Genomic DNA, 20,939 nt, shown 5'->3' on the forward strand with positions numbered 1-20,939 from the left:
ACACTAACCTGATCCCTAAAACAATACACTACACAAACACTACAACACTACCGTAAACCCTAAAACACTACCCCCAACACAACCCTACCCCAAGTCCGTCCCCTACACTGAAACACAACCCTACACAACCCCGTCACTACCCAAAACCCTATAACACTACCCTACACTACAACACTACCCTAGCCCTAAAACACTACCCCAAACACAACCCTGCCCTTACCCCCACTCCTGTACGCTACCTACTCTCAAACACTACCCTTCACAACCCCCTACACTACACTAAACACAATTACACTACTGTACACTACACTACATAAACACAACACTACAACCTTAAGCACTACCCGCTTCACGACCCTGAAAACTACACAGCCCCACTTACCTCTCTCTCTTCACAGTCCCTCTCGTCTCGCGTAGTTCCTCTCTGCTCTGGCTTCCTGCTTCGTCTGGAAACGGATGCGCCTCAAAAATAACCATGACCATAGCGCATACAATTACTACGCATGCGTTGTAACAACGCTTGCGATGTAACAGCATGAGTTAATAGTATGCGTTGTTACATCGCAAGCGTAGTAACGCTGCAAAGTAATGGAATGCGTACAAACAGCCGCGTACAAATGGCTGTTCACCGCTTTGGTTACATGTGGTCTTCTTTATAGGTGCACTCTCTGGTCCATCAGGTCAAGAAAGCAGATCGGGGGTGGGGGTTGAAGGGGAGTAATAAATTCCATCATTGGAGGAGCCTTTCTGTATCGTTTGGTAAACAAAATTTCAAAAGGGAACATCATCCCCTGGTAAAATGGGATTATCTTGATCCAGCCAGATGGTAGATCCCTGTTGGTTGAATATGATGGGAATACGATGGGAAGCTGAAGAGCATCCTTGTTAGGAGACTATATTAATTTTGGGAACCACTTTGCGAACAGATCAAGTTCTTAGGATTGGTCAACCTCAATACTTTATAAAAAGCTTTTAAATGGTATATATGTGGTGTAAGAATTTAAGAGGCTAAGTATCCTTGGGAATATCCAAGTTACCTCGGTGCTAACTTGCAGGAACAGATCTAACATCTGGCATGTACCCTTTATTTCTAGAGGAAGGTGTTCTTTCTAGAGGCTGTCTTGCACACAAAACTGACAGTCTTCACATAGACAGCAACTGGATCTGTGCTTAACTGACTGGTATCCCCAGCATTCATTACTGCAGCTGCATGTAAAGTCCTTAATAATTCCACCAGTTTATCATTGCTTACTACTACAATCCTCCAGCCCCCTAAACTTCACATAGTTTCAACTGGTGAGAAATTGTCCCAAACACACTGATCCTCATCCATAATATTTTTCATATGAAGATTTCTATCACGCCTTAAAGTAAAGGTAAAAAGGAAATTTAGATGCAAAAAATATGGGGGAGCTTACTAGCTCAAAGTTATTAGAAGGACAAAAATCAATGCTCTACACAGGTTTGTTAAACAAGCTCAAATCCCAAGCCAGTGAAATTAGACAGGAAGTCAAATGAAAATATCCAAAATACTACCAAACAGAAGAGCACCATCTGTGTATCTACTCTATGAAAGTAACAGTTTGCAAGCATAAAATTATCCAGGACTTACTACACCAGCCATGGTATCTACCAAATTTGGTAGTATAAGAAGGCCCAAAGAAAGAGGCAACAATTGAAGCAAAAGAAACAAAAATGTGTGTGTACAGAAGGACATGAAGAGTGAACACCTAGATGAGTGGATAGTGCAGTGAAGGAGTGAGACCCCATTAATTCCTCAGTTTGAGAATATATCACAACCTTCTTTACACCCCCCAACCCCCGTGTGCTAAGAACAAGAGGGTCTCACGCCCTCAGCACCATTGAGACTGGCTGCACTTATGACAAGACCATCTCGTCCTTAGCACTTAAGATGTTATGAAATCTAATTCTTCAATTGTTTGCAACCTGAATATGCAGTCACAAACCACTGGATTACAAATTCCACTTTAAAAGGGACACCCTAAACATGCCCCTTCAAACTTGTTACTATTGGTAGTAACCATTTGCAGAATCACAAATTGGGTTTCGTGCATAGCAAAAAATCATTTAGTGATCATACACCTGCCCCAAAGTCATCACCAATGTGCCTAAATTGGGCTGCTACGTACCATGGGAAGCTTTCCACAATAAATCTTGGCCTGGCTCAAGGAAAATGTTAAGCCGAGAAACATCTGCCTCTATAAAATAAATCTGAAAGTGTTTATATTGCAGAGTGAACTTTTAGGCGGACTGTGCACTCAATGTTTGTGATGAAGCAATATGTGCCAGAGACAAGAAGGCAGTAGCGGTTGCTACCGGATGGGGGTGTTGCGGTGGGGGGACAGGGGAGGATTAATTAATAAATTTTAAAAAACACTTACCTTAGAAGGCCGGCCGCTGCCTCTCCTGCGACCTCTTCCTTTGCAGTCCAGTCGGCAGCAGGAAGCAACCGGCACACAGGTTCCCCTGAGCCAATCACAACACTGCAGCGTTGTGATTAGTCGGAGCGCCGTGGATTGGCGCTCAGACTCGAACAGGGAGTCTGTGAATGTTCCTGACCAGGCTGTGTAACGCAGCCTGTAGGAACATGCAAAGTACGCATGAACTGTTGGATCGGCCCAAGGGGGCCGGCCAAACAGTTCATGCGCAAATGGGGAGTGTAAACTACTCCTCTCCTGGCCAGCGCCACCCCGTCCCACACTGCACACATGCTGCATGCAATAGGAAAAATAAAATGACAATAAAGATACGTTATTGTAATTTTATTCTTCCTTTTTGCACAGTGGGGCAACACCCCTCCGCCTTAGCGGAGGAGCCTCCGCTGCAAGAAGATAGCTTAAAGAATTTGAAGAAAAGACTCAGACCTAAGCATTATTCTCACCTCCCCCACATTGTCATTCCTACATAAAATGAGGCACATAATCCTACTCCCTGCCCTCAGAATAAGATGTGTCATCTGTACATTCTACTCAACTCTTGCTTAATCCCCAATGTTTTCATTGCTACATGTTATGTTATCTGCTTGTCTGTGCTGATGTTTGTTTTAAACCATGAGCAGGTGCACCAAATAACAATTTGGCTAGTTCACTAAATAATAAACACTCAGCTTCCTAAATTAGAGAGAAAGTACATACCCCGGAGTGAATAAGTACTCACCTCTATCCTTATCACACTGAAGTCGGGAACAGGAGGGTCATAGAGAGAGGCACAGGGATCAGAGAGACTGGGCACTGCAGGAAACAACTTGGTGTGGGCCGGAGCAGGACTGTAATTCAGCATTTGGCACAGAGTGTTCACATCAATGTACTTTGGTGTAAGCCCGGCCCGAACTGTGTTGTCCGAGCAGGCCATACACTCAATGCAGTCTGTGGAGAGAATGGGAAATGGGAAATGGTGAATCACAATGCAAGAGGTACCATGTGCTTGTTAAAATATCAACCAAGGAAATATAGATAATTAACAAACATAAGAACAACAAATACATGCATGCACAGTCCCCTTGTGAAAAACAGCTGAAGAACAAAATATTCCTCTCAAGAAGAGCAGAACAATGAGCTGAAGGGCTAATTGTCATCCTTTAGTTTGCTGCGTTCCTATTCTGTCGATAGTGCAGTTTTTCCTCTATCTGAAGTGGCATTTCTATACAAAAAGATTCTCTCTCCTTTACCCACCCCTTTCCTCCTAGTAAAAGACAACAGTCTAACAAAGAAACAAAACTGCTGTAGATTCTCCTGAAATATACATGCTAAGGGCATTAGTGGATGAATCTCCATCAGAAAATACAGCACATAGGGCCAGATGTACAAACATGAAGAATACCTATTTCTTAATTGCGATTCTCTCTGAATCACAATTGGGTAATCGGTAATCCTAATGTATGAAACTCATTGAGTTTCATGTAGGAATTCCTTGTGGGTCGCAGTCGACCTATCTCATGATTATTAATGGGGTAGGTCACGGTTTGCAACCGATTAGGAATCACAGTAATCACAGGGATGGTGGCCCGGTGAGGTAAGAGGACAACCATGTGTGTGATTGATTTTCAATAAAGCGATCTTTAAAAAAAAAAAGTGTTTAATGCAGCTCGTTTTCTTAAAGGAAAACGGGATGCGTTTGAAAAAAAAAAAATCTTGAAGTTTCATTTTTTAAGAGTAGGCAGTGGTCCCAAGAACCACTGCCTGCTCTTAAAAAATATTTTTATGTACATTCTCAAAGGGGAAGGGGATGGCTTCCTCCACCACCAGTTTAATGTATTACTGTTTTGCAACCGGAAACGGTCTAAAAACAGTAATACATACCATGCTGATTCAGTATCTGGAAGGGAAGCCCCTAAACGCGCCCCTTCCAAATACAGAGCCACAAATACAAAATGTGATTCAGTGACAAGGCTCCAAATCGTATTTTGTACATTTAATATAGCATTTTTCAAGTCGTAACGGCGAATCGGGCCGTTTGCGAACGAAAAATGCTTTGCACATCTGGCCCTAGGTGACCTAGGCAATAGGTGACCCAAATTTAAAATGCACAATAACTTAATGGATGATCAGACAAATCAGGTATGAAGTTAGCCCTGCAGAAGAAGCACATCATGTTCCTATGGAAACATACATACAATGCTGGTGCAGAAAACTAATGTTCCAAGCTACTGTGCTTGGCCATAATGTTTCTCTTCAGATTACTCTGTATAAACCACAGCTTTTGAGCCAATATATGTGGAAAATTGTCGCAAACAAAGACATTTGACTCCATAAATCTCTGCAGTAGGGGATAATATTAAAGCAGCTTATATTCCAGCCCTGAGCACCACTGTACCACTGCAACACCCCAATCCACCTGAATGCGGCTAACTTTAGTAGTTTCCATGAGAATAGATGTTCTTCCTATAGCTCCCTTCCGATGCTCCAACTCCATCATATATGTTAATTTCTCCTCTTTAATGGATGGGTCTCCTCACAAAGCGCCCACCATCCTGTCCCCCCATCAGCAAGAGTAGTTCCAGACTTTCAGCACAATGTGTGGGGCACCCAATGACCTCTTCAAGTATCTCTCATGGGGTTCAGCAGGTTTCCAATCTATTTCCTCAATCGCATTAATGATAGCATTTAATTACATTTTCAGTGCACTTTTCCAGTGGACTTTAAATTTCAGGATAAAATCTTATATCAAGTGCTAACTTGCTCAGAATACCGAGGCATGACTACTGAGAAAACTGCCAGAAGATTGATTATGTCAACAGTATTGCAAACTCTCCACTGGCTACTCATTCGACCTTGGCCATTAAGGTCATAACAATTGTCCAAAAAGCCCTCCACCTCAAATCACCCTCCTTTCTGGCAAATACATGTTTCTTCTACCCCCTCACATCAGCAAGCCAATTTTTGTTTGCCACCACTAGGACAAGAACAGTATCTTAGGGAAAGTGTGATTTATCTACAGCAATTGTGCTTTATCTACAGAGGTGAAACCAACTGTTGAACTTTATTCCTTTCAGTCTGCGGGCAGAAAGAAATATACTCTGTTTAAGGCGCCGACAGAAAACTAGGCTTTTAATAATCACCTTTCGGCCTTTTCCCTCAGTCACCGTTAGGTTTTAAGGTTGCGTCCTTCTTGAGCTCCAAGGAGCATCTGCACAGAAGCGCTTTACAAATAAATGACAAACTACAAATAAATAATATAACATGGGATCTGCTGACAACACTTATGTTGCTTTCTTGTTCTCGGCTGCAACAGATCTTCAACCATAGGGTCTGGGTGCCTCAACTCCCTCTTCTTCTGCTCAGTCTGTCATGCTCCTCAGTAATCTACCACCGTACTTCCGGCAAAGTTCAGGTTCACTCTTTGATACGGTCCTTACGATGTCCTCTGCGAATGTCCCTCCATGGCACAATCAGTCTCTAATCCAAGCACAAGGACTGGATCACTTACTCTACTTTGTTATGAATGAGCTATTCTGATCTGCATTATTTTAAATGCCTTTTGCACAGATTCCTACTGCTCACAGGTCCATTATCCGCTGGTAGCAGTATCCGAAGCATGCTATAATCGCCAACAAAGCTTGGTTTTGCCACAGACTTTCTATATGCTGCACTTCCAAGCATAGTACTTCAATGTTCTTCCAGCGAGAGCATGCATATATCGGGTTAATGGCAATTATGAACAGAGAAGGAATGGCAGCAAATCAATTATTTAATAGCTCTGAAACCGTTGATTTACGTTAATTACAAAGCTTCAAAGTCTGACAAAGCTCGCAACACAGTACTTTAAACACTGAAGTGTGAGGTTTTTTTTTTAAAGTGAGCTTTAAATGCTAGTAAATAGCCTATTATGCACCTCGACTCACGTCAAGAATGTGCTTGGACTGGACAATGCTCCTTCCATCTAGTGTGCTCTATAGGTAAAAAGGCTCAATTCTAGGAACACCATCTCAGACTTTCAGCTTCCTTGATCTTAGCACTGGAATTTCGGACCCTAGTACTTTTTCCACAGTGCACAAATTAACATTGAACACTAATTCCCCACAAGATCCTCACCAGGTTTTACAGGTCCTAAATTTGTGAGCAAATAGCGTAGAGAGAGCTATTTACACATGAGCAAAAAAGTATGTGTGCAATCCACACATGGGCAAATACCTTAGTCTACCCTAACTCTCCCCCATCCTATGCCACTCTCCCACCATTCTGGGTGTAAACAGGTGGTACTCGAAACCAAATTAGCCCATGTAAACAGGTGGTACTCGAAACCAAATTAGCCCATAGTTGCAATCAGGGCCCATGTATTTAACAAAGAGCTCAGACTCCATCAAAAACACCATTTCTAAATACTCACAGTCAGATAGAGAAGGATCAAACCGACCACTGGGTAGGACATGTGGAATTCAAATGAGTTTTTGAGAGGCAGACTGACAGAACAATTAAGCAGATAGTCAATGAAATTCACAATAAAAATAAATGCAAGGCTACATTAATGCTGGGAAACTAAGGGCTATGCTTAAACTGTATTCTCCGGTCAACTGGAACTGTTTCAGTATCAGAGAGATGGCATAAATACATCGAAATAACATAGTTTTACTAACTGGAGAGCCACCTCATTCTGAACCCTCTGCAGACATTTATGCTGTTTGAGACTGACCAACGTCCACTCCAACGTATGGCTCTAAAGCCACAATACAACATATTTTTTGCCCATAATTTAATGCAAGAAAAACAGAAAAGGCAAGGATTTGCACCAGAAGCCTGAGTTAGAAAACAACGTGCAACAACCGTGATCTGTGGTGCCAGAACTCATTCTCAGTGGAATCAGGACACAATATGTCCAATATGTTATTCTAGTGACATATCTCAAAGACTAACGGAGAACTGCGGTTGATTGACAGAGTGCTGGGGACACTTCAGAAATTTTGTTTGCTTCTGTTTTTTTGTCCACAGTAAATCCTCACAGATATCATCTCTCTTTGATGCTTGGCATTATGGTACTTGTAGTCTGTGAAGATCTTGGAATATATGTTTGACCTTTCTTTATGTCCATCAGAGAATTACATTGTGCACACCAGTATACCTGGCTACTCCTTGATTTAACTGCTTCCCAATTGAAGCAAAAGATCACTGGAATCAATCCAACTAGATCTGGTTATTTATTTAACCTTTTAACATCTCATTTTATTAATCTTTTTTTCAGATTGTCTCATACCAGACTTTCACTTGTTCATTCAAAAAAGTGAATATACAATACAAATACAAACATTTATATACGTTTAACATTCCTAAATGTAAAACATAACAGTTTTCTATACACCAATCTAAATTCACGACGAGGGCAAACCCTTCAAATTACATTCCTTTCATCATAGAAGGAGGATGACTGACATTAGGAACATTACTGATAACAGCTGGGATAAAAATGAATTCATGATGCCCCCTGACGGTCAGTAGCCACCATATGGCTCTTCCTCGATGTAATTCCAAAATGCCGACACGTTTCGAGACCGTTATCATCTCCAGGGGCTCTCATTAGGGCTACGTATTTGAATGGGATGATGTAATCTGATGGATTTCGCTTTTACCATCAGTGAAGTCCCTTATGAACCATGTGGGGAGTATTAGATTCAAAAGCTTTTTGGGGTGCAGAAGCTGTTTAGCAATGGTTTATAAAGCTGATGCGTGACTCCTCTCCTTTTTGTCCATGGAATCCTTAAAATGATATTTTACTCAGAGAATTGATCACATCTTCAAGAATGCTGGCCTGTCAAGTGTTCGGTTTTTCATTATATTTATTTCTAATATTTAGCTTTGGGGCTGCATCAGAGAATGCTGCTAATAATGCCTCTGCTAGAGGAGTTAATCTTTTCTCCTGTCCTCTGGTGACCCGGTAGACTCAAGGTTTGCTAATGGGATTTGGGTATGGCACGACATCTCCATGTGATTGTTCACAAGCTAAAGAGACAGAGCTCAATCTGCATGTCTCTCAGTGGAAGTAAGCCAAACAGGGCAGCCACTGAGAGACAAACCTTGAGTCATTTTAATCCCAGCTGTTATCAGTAATGTTCCTAATGTCGGGCATCCTCATTCTATGATGAAAGGAATGTAATTTGAAGGGTTTGCCCTCTTCGTGAATTTAGATTGGTGTATAGAAAACTGTTTTGTTTCACATGTAGGAATGTTAAATGTATTTACATGCTGTTTGTATTTGACACCAACGATCTGAAGTACTTCAGACCTGTCTCCAATCTCCCTCTCCTTTCCAAAACCCTCAAAAAACATGTTCTCCTACAACTGACCCTACACCTGGACAACATCAACTTTCTAAACCCACACCAATCAGGCTTCAGAAAAGGCTGTAGCACAGAGACCGCGATCCTCAACGTCATAGACGATATCCACAAATCACTAGATAATGACCAATGCTGCCTACTTATTCTCTTGGACCTTTTGGCAGCATTTGACATGGTTGACCATAACCTACTCATTAAGGCTCTTCAAGAAAGGGTAGGTGCGGACAATATGGTCCTACAATGGTTCTCCTCCTTCCTACACAATCACACCCAAAGTATCCTCCTTTTCTCTAACAGAGAAGAAAACCCCCGATTCGCAGAATGGCTAAAAGCAATTGACGCCCTAAACAGCAATCTCACTCTGGCTAACTCGGTTAAATCATTAGGAATCACCCTAGACCCGAAACTCGACATGGCCAATCACATTAAGAACTCAGCCAAGAGTGTCTTTCTCAATCTCAAGCTACTTAACAAAATAAAACCATACATCCCGCCCAAAGACCTTAAACTAGCCACTCAATCTTTGGGGATATCCAGACTCGCCTACGGGAATGCAGTCTTTACTGGTACAACCAAATCTCACCTAGCCCCCTGAAAACAACCCTCATTGCAGCAGCCAGAATGGTCACCGGAGTCAAGAAATATGATCACATCTCACCCGCACTCAGAGAACTAAAATGGCTACCGATCGAAATGCATGCCAGCTTCAGAACTGCTTGCCTCACGCACAAAGCCCTGCACACAGGGAAACCAGACTACCTAGCCTCAAAACTCAAATGAGTTGGTCAGACAAGGAACCTCAGGAGCGCTAACATCCTTCTTCTCATCCCCATGAAAACACGCAAACAAAAAAACTGCTGCACGATCCTTCGCTGGAAACGCGCCCAAAATCTGGAACTCCATCCTAATCGACATCAGGACTACCTCTTCCTTCGTCAAATTCAAGAAACTCCTACAAGACATCTTCCTCAATCGTGCCTTCCCGAACCGGTAACAGTCGCCGACGCTCACAAGCCTGCACTCTAGCATCTTGACACTGATACTCAAAACTACCTCTTCCCCACTCCCCTCCTCCTCATTCCCTCCTCCTTGAAAGAGGTTCAACCCAAGACCTTGTGCACCCATCGAGGTTTCTCAGGTCTTCCATACCTCAATGTCGCACAGCACGCGGGGACCTCAGAAACAATACTATATACCATGATCTATGAGTTCCCATCGAGGATTCTCAGGACTTCCATACCTCAAGGTAACACAGCACGCAGGGACTTCCGATATTTTATTATATACTATGACCTACTGTATTATCCTGCATAAAAAATAAAAATAAACAAAAACGTTGTAAAGCGCTCCGATACCCTCGGGTCTGGCCAGTGCTATATAAAATTTCTCAATAAATAAATAAAGTATTGTATATTCACTTTTTTGAACGAAAAAGTGTATGTCTCAAACCAGTCTATCTGAAAAAAAGAAAAAAGATTAATAAAATGAGATGTTAAAATGTTAAATAAATAACCAGATCTAGTTGGATTGATTCCAGTGGTCTTTTGCTTCAATTGGAAAGCAGCTAAATAAAGGAGTAGCCAGGTATACTGTTGTGCCCTACTTATTTCGGCCCTACCTGGCTACGGTTTCCTGGGCCAAACTCCCCTTTTTTGTTCTTCATTATAGAATTACAGCAGTTACATGTGCTGTGTTGTATGAAGTTCAGTCATTTCAAATGGCAAGAGACAGATTAAACTTTGCAAGAATGCACCTTCCTTGGTGCAGGGTAGACAACACAATAGCACAAGGATAAATAGAACAGGATAAGATTCTATTGAAGGGATAGATGGAAAAGGGAAGCATCAGCATTAGATGTACAGTGGCTTTATTATGGTTTGGTGCATAAAGAGTATTTTTGAATACCCTCATGCCTTAACTCTATTATGTTTTCACCTCAATAGAATGTGGAAAGATAGAGAATAAGAAACAACATAAGAGATTGAATCTCAGTATAAGGGCCATTGTACCCTGTATCCTTTTTGATGAATGGATTCTATTACCTTGGATAAGAACAATAGTTACTTACCTGTAATCTGTGGTTCTCCAGTATTGGTATCTTTCATAGACTCACAAGCCTGATTCTTTCCCCGTCGTCGGAGTGGGAGTCCCACGGTACATAAAAATAGCAATAAATATGCATAACATGTCACCAGGTGGGTCGCCCCCCTCAGCCGCCACACGGTCCCCCTGTGCCACTGCCCGCTGCTGCCCGCTGTGTCCTCGCCTGGCTGCCGTCTGCTGCCGCTCTTCTTTCCTTGGCCTCAGACTGTTTTTCTCCTTCCATTTGTGCCAACTGTTCTTTCTTTAATTTTGCCACTGTTTTTCTTCCCATTTCCGCACTACCTCTACTGTCGCCTGTGCCCCCCCTGCCTCCCACCCGCTCCCCTCCCTTCGCGCTTCCCGCCGCTGCCTCCCTGCGGCCCTGCTCCCTGGTGCCCCACTCGCCACCCTGCTCCCGCCTCCCAGCTGCTCCTCCCTCCCATAACCCCTCATATGGAGGCTGCGCAGCGGCCGCGCCGCTGGGGCGCCAAAGGCAAGCCTGTCTGCGCCCATATGCGCCTGGACCGCGCCCAGCGCCAGAACCCCTGGACCCTGAAGCCGCCACAACACCAGACTGCACTACGACTCCAGCACCCTCCACGCACTCAACCCCGGACGAAATCACTCCTGCTACCGGGCCACCCCAAAGCGCACCCAAGGGCCCTTCACCTGCCGGAACTGCAGCTTCACCAGCATCCGGCCCGCTAAACCATCAACCAGAGAACCCAACCACCTCCGCTTCATCCTCCTCAACACCCGCTCCGCTCGCAAGCACGCCATTGAACTCTGGGACCTCCTAGACTCAACCACCCCGACGTCGCTTTCCTGACGGAAACCTGGCTGAACGCCACCTCGGCACCAGACATCGCCATAGCCATCCCAGAAGGCTACAAGATCTCCAGCAGAGACCGCAGCAACGGAGTGGGAGGGGGAGTCGCCATCATCCACAAGGACACCGTCAGAGTCTCGACCAACACCGACGACACCCTCACCACCACCGAGCACATGCACTTCCAGATCAACAACGACCCCAACAACACCCTCAGAGCAACACTTGTCTACAGACCACCCGGATCCCGACCACAGTTCGGCGACTCCATCACCGACCTCATCAGCACCCACGCCCTCGCCTCCACGGATTACATCCTCCTCGGGGACTTGAACTTCCACCTCGAGAACGACGACGCCAACTCCACCGCCCTGATCGACAATCTCGCCAACCTCGCCAACCTCGGACTCAAACAGCTTGTGACGAAACCCACCCACGCCGCTGGACACACACTGGACCCCATCTTCTCCACAAGTCCCCACGTCTCCTTCAACCACACCACCGAACCCCACTGGACAGACCACAGATGCGTCCACTTCACCTTCAGGAAACCCACCACACCCACTGCACCCAACAGAGGCCACGCCGCTGCTGGGGCAAGGTCACCGAGGACCAACTGACCACCACCCTCGCCCTGGGACCACCCGCCGACCCCACCGACCCCAACACCGCCACCATCAACCTCAAACAGTGGATCAACGACTGCGCCGACACCCTCGCCCCTCTCTAGCCCTCCGCCACCAATCACACCAACAAGAAAGCCGCATGGTTCACCGAAGACCTCCGGACCTCCAAGTGCACCTGTCGGAAGCTGGAGAAGAGCTGGCTCCGTGATCGAACACCAGACAGCTACACAGCCCACAAGATCGCCACCCGCAGACACTACCAACTCATCAGGACCGCCAAGAGGACCGCCTAGACAACAACGCACACAACAGCAAAGTGCTCTTCAACATCGTGAAAGAACTCTCCAACCCCAGCTCCATCACCAAAGACATTCTACCATCACAAGACCTGTGCAACTCACTGGACACCTTCTTTCACCGCAAGATCACCGACATCCACGACAGCTTCTACACCGCCACCCCCACATCCACCGCCGAGACCACCACCCCTGCGACCACCACCCTCACCAGTCGCCTGACCGTCTAGTCCAACATCAGCGACGAAGACACCATCAGGACCATGAACCCCATCCACTCCGGATCCCCATCTGACCCATGCCCTCATCACGTTTTAACAAAGCCAGCACAGCCATCGCACCCCATCTCTGGAAAACAATCAACATCTCCTTCGAGACAGCAACCTTCCCAGAGAGCTGGAAACACGCAGAGATCAGCGCTCTACTGAAGAAACCCAAAGCGGATCCCAACGACCTCAAGAACTTCCGGCCCATCTCCCTGCTCCCTTTCCCGGCGAAAGACATGGAGTAGATCGTCAACAGACAGCTGACCCACTACCTCAAAGACAACAACATCCTAGACCCATCCCAGTCCAGCTTCCGCAGCAACCACAGCACCGAGACCGCCCTCATCGCCGCCACCGACGACATCAGGATCCTTATGGACAAAGGAGAAACGGCCGCCCTCATCCTGCTGGACCTATCGGCAGCCTTCGACACGGTCTGCCACTGCACCCTAACAGCGTGCCTCCATGACGCCGGAATCCAAGAGAAGGCCCTGGCCTGGACCACATCCTTCCTCTCCGGCAGAACCCAGAGCGTCCGCCTCCCACCCTTCCGCTCCAAGACCACCGAGATCATCTGCGGCGTTCCACAGGGATCATCCCTCAGCCCAACGCTGTTCAATATCTACATGGCACCACTCGCCCGCGTCGCACGTCAACACAACCTCAACATCATCTCCTACGCCGACGACACCCAGCTGATCATATCCCTCACCGAAGACCCCCACACCACCAAAGCCAACCTCCACAGAGGAATGAAGGCTGTCCCGAATGGATGAAGGACAGAAGGCTGAAGCTGAACTCAGACAAAACGGAGGTCCTCATTCTCGGCCCCACCCCCTCAGCCTGGGACGACTCCTGGTGGCCAACATCGCTAGAACAGCCCCAGAACCCACCGACCACACACGCAACCTGGGGGTCATCCTCGACTCCGCCCACTCCATGACAGAGCAGGTCAACGCCGTCTCCGCTTCCTGCTTCAACACCCTCCGAATGCTCCGCAGGATCTTCAAATGGATCCCCTCCGACACAAGAAAAACCGTCACCCAGGCGCTCGTCACCAGCAGGCTGGACTACGGGAACGCCCTCTACGCAGGAACAACAACCAAGCTCCTGAGATGGCAGCAAGCATCCAGAACGCCTCGGCACGACTGATCCTCGACGTCCCCCGACGCAGCCACATCACACCCCACCTGAGAGGCCTGCATTGGCTCCCCGTCAACAACAGGATCACCTTCAAACTCCTAAGCCACGCACACAAAGCCCTACACAACACCGGACCATCATACCTCAACGACTGACTCAGCTTCTACACCCCCACCCGCAGCCTCCGCTCTGCCAACATCGCCCTCGCCACGGTTCCACGCTTCCGGAAAACCACCGCCGGCGGTAGATCCTTCTCCTACCTCGCCGCCAAGACCTGGAACACTCTCCCTACCAGCCTACGACAGACCCAGGACCTGCTGGCCTTCAGAAGACTTCTCAAGACCTGGCTTTTCGATCAGTAGCAGCCCCCCCCCCAGCGCCTTGAGACCCTCACGGGTATGTAGCGCGCTTTACAAATGTAATGGTTGATTGACTGATTGATAACATAAGTATATCATAGTTATATAGAACCAGGAAGTAAAATAGCTAGAAGTTAATAGGATTTTTTTTCCACTTGCATGAGTCGTCCAAGTCAATATATATATATATATATATATATATATATATATATATATATATATATATATATATATATATATAGTCCAAACTACAGACAATCAGGCGACAGCACCCTCCAGAATGTTCTCCCAAGAGGCTCAGGCTCTCAGATTTTCTAGCACAAGTGTGATCTAGAGTGACAAACCAAAAAGGGCATAGAAGAGCCTCTGAGGGGAGGTGGGTGGGTTGCAGGTGAATCTATGAAAGATACCAATACTGGAGAACCACAGATTACAGGTAAGTAACTATTGTTCTTCTCCAGTATTGGGGTATCTTTCATAGATTCACATGCCTGAATCAGTGTAGCGAGCAGTAAATCCATAATAATAATACTCATGAGATTCTGATCACAACATAAACATATGCATATCAGAGGCAATATGTAATCACATATATAGAGCTCTATCTCTCTCTCTCTCTCTCTCTATATATATATATATATATATATATATATATTTGTTTATCAAATATAAATATATTTACACTTATTAATCCATAAACAATCATATAAGATATGTACGTAAGAAAATCCAAAGAGGAGGAGGGAAGAACAGAGGCTCACCTTATTTAACAAGATTACGGAGAACGGCTTGTTCCACAGATGTGTCTGCATTGCTGGCAGCCTCCAAACAGTAGTGCTTAGTAAAGGTGTGCCTGCTGGACCATGTCACAGCTCTGCAGATATCATGAAGAGGCACACCAGCAAAAAGAGCAGTAAAGGAAGAGATTGCTCTAGTAGAGTGCGCTCTCGGAGTTACTTGTAATGGTCTGCCTGCATGCTGATGGCAGAAACAAATTGCAGCAGAAATCCAACGAGCAATGGATTGTTTGGATATTGGGTGCCCTGTACGCATCTTTCCATAAGTTATAAATAGCTGATCAGATTTTCGAATTGAGGATGTCCTCTGTAAATAGAATTTGAGACCCCTCTTAACATCAAGAGTATGCAAAGCCTTTTCCACGGGGGATTGAGGATTAGGAAAGAAAGTCTTTAAAATGACTGGTTCGTTGAGATGAAAGTCCATAGGTACTTTAGGCATAAAAGTAGGGTTAGTGCATGCCACTAACGAATCCCTGGTGAATTGAAGGAAAGTAGGTTTAATACTGAAGGCTTGAATGTCGCGGGCCCACCTAGCAGATGTTAGAGCTAACAGCAGAGACACTTTCCATTAAAGAAACTTAAAAGCTACCTTATGAATAGGTTGTGAGAGCACGTTAAGATGCCAAGATGGAGGTGGGCGGCAGATAGGAGGAAAAATGCTAAACAATCCTTTGAAGAACTGCTAAATGATCCTAGAGGAGTAAAGAGAGTTGGAACCATCCTGTCAGATTCTGGAGATAGCCGCTAAGAATACTTTAAGGGTAGAATGCAAAAGGCCTGATCTTGCCAAAAGCAAAAATAACGGCAACATTTATTCCGGTTTCGCATGGATTGGATGAATGTTGGCGGCTTGACACCATAGACAAAATCATTTCCATTTGAGCCTGTATGTCTTTATTGTGGAAGGCGCTCTAGCATTGGCGAAGACTTCCCTACATTCAGAAAGAATATCTAAGTGAGCAAATTCAAAGTGTTAGGGCGCCAGGCCACTAAGTGTAGGGACGCAGGATCCGGGTGGCAGCTCTGTCCGTTCTGAATGGATAGAAGATTCGGTATTGGTCACAACTGAATGGGATCGCATTCGGAGAGGAGGAGGAGTTCGGTGAACCAGAACTGGTGAGGCCACCTGGGAGCTATGAGTATTAGGCGACAAGGCTCCTTCTTTATTTTCCGGAGAACCCTGGGAACCAACGGTATTAGTGGAAAAGCGTAAGCATAGATCCGCGACCAGTTAATCAAAAACACATTCCCACACGATCCCTTGTGGAGAAGCCAACTTGTGAAGAATGGGCATTTGCGGTTCAGACTGGTCGTGAACAAGTCTAGATCGGGTCGACCCCACTTCTGAAAAAATACGATCCAAAGTTGGTTGATGGAGCTCCCACTCGTGATTGGAAATTGTCGATCTGCTGAGGGAATCTGCGAGAACGTTGGAAACTCCCAGGACATGGACTGCGGTCAGACTTATCCGGTGTCTGATCGCCCAATCCCAAATCTGCTGAGCTTGCTGAGACAGTAAAGCAGATTATGTTCCTCCTTGTTTGTTCAAGTAGTGCAAACTTGTTGTGTTGTCCATCAGATCAACACTAATGCTCCGAGAATGATGGTCCGAAAAGATTTTAGGGCTAGGAAAATCGCTAGCAACTCTAAGAGGTTGATATGCCAAGCTTGTTGTTGAGCATCCCATTTGCCGCTGACTGTGAGTCCTGGCAGGTCCCCATCCTTCGAGGGAGGCGTGCATGGTGATGATAAAGCTTGGAGCTTCCACTAGGAAAGAGCAGCCTGCTGTTACGTTTTTCTTGCAAGTCCACCAGCGTGGAGCTTCCCTTATCCGAGGATTGATGTGCATGAGATCGTCGAAGGTTCCCGAAACCTGCAACCACTGTTTGTTGAGCTCCTCTAGCAGAGGTCTCATCCTGAGACGGCAGTTGGGGACCAGGGGAATGCAGGATGAAAGCATCCCCAGAAGCGACTTGAACTGCCGGACTGAAACGCACCCTTTTGATCTCAGTAACTAGGCGAGTTGCAAAGTTTCAGTTGCCTTTCGTATCAAAGGCTTGTGTCCGCAGAGTGTCTATGGTGGCTCCCAAGAACGTTCTTCTTTGAGATGGGATGAGGTGAGACTTTTCAAAATTGATGGAGAGGCCCAGAGATTGGAAAAGAGACAGACATCTCTGAATATGGGCCTTTGCAGTTGTGAAAGAATTTGCCTTGATAAGCCAGTCGTCTAAATAAGCAAAAATTTGAATTCCCTCCAATCGAAGGTGAGCCGCCACCGGTGCTAAGACCTTGGTAAAGAACCGGGGCGCGGAACGTAGTCCGAATGGAAGGACTTTGAATTGGAAGTCCCTGCCTGCCACTTTTAACCTCAAGAACCTTCTGTGTTTGGGTACAATTGGTACATGCAAATAAGCACCTTGGAGGTTGAGGGTGGTCATGTGATCCCCGCCGTGAGGAGTTGAAGGATTTCTTGAAGAGTTAGCATCCAGAAGATCATTTTTTGAGATATTTGTTGAGGGAGCGAAGATCTAGAATGGGACGCCATTCTCCAGATTTCTTCTTTATCAGAAAAAATCTGGAATAAAAACCGGTTCCTCTTTGCAATCGAGGAACTACTTCGATCGCTACTTTTCGCAACATCAAATTTATTTGGGAAAAAAGCTCTGAGAGGTGAGCTGGAGGTGGTCCTTTGGGAGGAGAATTCGGAGGAAGTTTTACAAACTCTAGAACATGGCCTCTGGCTACAATGTCCAAGACCCATTTGTCTGTTGTTATATTCAACCAGTTTGAGTAGAAACGGGAGATTCTTCCTCCAACTTTTAAAAGGGTAAGCGGTAGAGCAGATGGGAGTTGTCACTGCTTCTTGGATGTATCACGTCTGCGGTAAGTAGACTTCCATCTGTATTGTGAGTAGGCGGTAGATGGTTGCTGACTAAAAGATTGTTGGCGTTGGGAAGAGTAAAGTTGATTACTCTGATAGGATTGTTATTGTCTTTGCTGATTATAGCCTCCTCGAGTAGAGAAGGATCTGCGGCCTCTGGCACCACGAAAAGGCGGTTTTCGGAACTGAAGCGTTCCGAGAGATCTTGCTGTCTCAGTATCTTTTTTAATAGCCTGTAGGGCTTCGTCAACTTGCTGACCAAAAAGAGATTCGCCGTCAAAAGGCATCTTAATTATTTTAGCCTGGACCTCCTTGCAAAATGATGTTGATTTTAACCAGCCCTGTCGCCGCAGGAGTGCGGCACCTGCCAGTTGTCGAAAACCTGTAGATGCAACATCCACAGACGAATCAATAATCTCAGCCGAGATTCGTTCCCCTTCCTGAAGGATCTTAAGCGCCTCTGACTTAGAAGGCTCAGGCAACATGTCGATGTAAGGAAAATGTCCGACCACATCGGTCTATCACACATCTTCCTAAGATAGCAAGAGAGTTAGTTGCACGGACGGTCGTTGCTGCCATAGTCGAAACCTTCTTCCCATTAGCGTCCAGACGTCTCCCATTGCGATCAGGAGGAGCTGACAGCAGAGAGGGGGGAATTCCACGCTCATCGTTGAGCTGCTTGGGCAATAACAGAATCTGCCTTTGGCTGACCTATTAGACATGCAGGTGAATTGTCCGCTGCTTATCAAGGCGGGGCAGGACCGCAGGAATAGAAGCAGGAGCTTTCATAACCTTTAGTCCTTCCTGCCAAATGAAATCAATAATTGGGATAGACCGTATTTGTTTCCTTGATTGGTCTTTAAAATCATAAAGGAAACAATCATCCTTTTTTGTTTTCATAAGAAGAAGAAATCGTTGTGTATCCCTCTCCACGAGAATATGAAAACCTCCAATGTCAACAGGAGGTGAGTCGGAAGGAGCAGGAGTGGATGGAGACAGAGTTTGTATCTGGTAGTCATCCTATTCTGTAAGGAGTGACCGGTCATCCAATTCTCCTTCATCTCTATCCTCATCAGAGGTGTGAGCATCCTGAGAGTGATGGGAAGGTACCAGAGAATGTGGCCTGGGCGACCTCAAAGCTGATGAAGATTGAGGAACAGGCATGGGTGGTATAGAAGAAGCCAATTCAGATGGAGGGAAACAGCGATAATAATCGTCCAACATGCACTGTAGATCATTCAGAAGAGCCAAAGGCATTTGGGCCGTAGGGATTGGATCTGGAGTGGAAGGAACCGTTTCCGGGCAAAAGCCAATATCTTCATCCACATCTTGATACTTAATGAGGAGCTCAGAAGGGCTCCTGGCAGTACGAAACCTATCACCCTCATCTGATTCTTCATCCTCTTCTCCAGAATCTAACAATTGTTCAGGTAACCTGAGAGGAACTTTAGCAGGGGAGATGGTAACTGGAGAAAGGACCTCCAAGGAAGATCCACGTCTTTGAAGCAAAGATGGCCCTGCTGTCGAAGGAGGCAACTGCATAGACGGCGTCGTAGACAACATAGAAGATGCTGCAAGCATAGACGAAGACCAAACCTGAAGAGCCGTACATGAAGACAGTTGAAGCGTTGACTAGGCAGCCGTCGAAGTAGTCGTCGCCGACGAGGCGGGCGTCGATGACACTCTTTTAATCTTCGTCACCGAAGGAACATCGACGGTAGACTTTACCTCCTTCGTTGATGGGACAGGTCTTACGGAGACGGATACCAGCGTCGACGGCGAAGATGCTGACGACATTATCATCAGTGGCTTCAGTGACGAGAAAGTAGCAGTCGACGTCGTCGCGCCGACGGAAGGCTTCGTCGAGCTCGTCGACAAGGGACCTGGTTTCTGAGGAAAATTTTTATCAGAAACTTGTTTTGAAGCTTGAGACTGCGCAGTCTTTCTCGGGCGAAGAAGGCATAGCTTTACTCTTAGATGGTGGGACAGCCTTTTTTTGAAGTAGAAGGCATCTCACCACTCTTGGAGGTATGCTGTTTTTTCGACACCTTAGCCCCAGGAGAAGATATGTCTGTGTCAGCAGCCCTCTTCCTAGAGGAAGTAGTCTGAACAGAGGCAATACGCCCAACTCCAGATAAGGGATTGTCCTGATTTTTAATCTTCTGTAGCCACAGAAGTAGACGCCCCTCTCTGTCCCTCAGAGTTTTTTTGTGGGAAAGTTCTGCAGATCTTGCAGCCTCTCACTTGGTGGTCAGGATACAAGCAGTAAATGCACTTCTTGTGTGGATCTTCTGAAAACAGCCGGAGTTTCCCACAAGATTTACAAGGCTGAAAAAGAGATTTCTTTGAAGAAGACATCATCAAATGAAGAATTTCCAAAGAAAACTGAGAAGTACTGAGCAGAGCTCAGGGAGACTCCCTTTATACGACGTCCAGTAGAAAATCTGAGAGCCTGAGCCTCTGGGAAGAACATTCTGGAGGGTGCGGTCGACTGATTGGCTGTTGTTTGGACTATATATATATATATATAATGACTTGGACGAGTCATGCAAGTGGAAAGAAAATTCCTATTAACTTCTAGCTATTTTACTTCCTGGTTCTATATACCTATGATATACTTAAGTTGTGTATATTTATTGCTTTTTTTATGTACCGTGGGGCTCCCACTCCGACGATGGGGAATGATTCAGGCATGTGAATCTATGAAAGATACCCCAATACTGGAGAAGCATAGTATCAAGGACTGTTGTCCCGATTACTACACAGGACCTAGTGGGCTTGCACAGTGCTGAAACTAGTCGAGTCCCATTCTAAATTGGCCATCTAGTTCGACAGATAAAGTATGAATAACAATATCACTTTAATGTTT

The 20,939-nt window shown here is 45.7% G+C and overlaps 1 protein-coding gene across 2 annotated transcripts in view; it reads right to left on the reverse strand.

Annotated features, from left to right (window-relative positions):
* Positions 1 to 20,939, reverse strand: part of MPI (mannose phosphate isomerase) — a 127,274-nt gene that overhangs the window by 27,270 nt on the left and 79,065 nt on the right. For both annotated transcript variants that reach the window (XM_078685123.1, XM_078685124.1), the window contains exon 7: positions 3,178 to 3,386. In XM_078685123.1, the coding sequence (XP_078541249.1) occupies positions 3,178 to 3,386 (209 nt within the window). The remainder of the gene's footprint in view (positions 1 to 3,177; positions 3,387 to 20,939) is intronic.

The sequence above is a fragment of the Lissotriton helveticus genome, chromosome 3_2 (assembly GCF_964261635.1).
Source record: "Lissotriton helveticus chromosome 3_2, aLisHel1.1, whole genome shotgun sequence".
In the NCBI taxonomy this organism is placed as follows: Eukaryota; Metazoa; Chordata; class Amphibia; order Caudata; family Salamandridae; genus Lissotriton; species Lissotriton helveticus.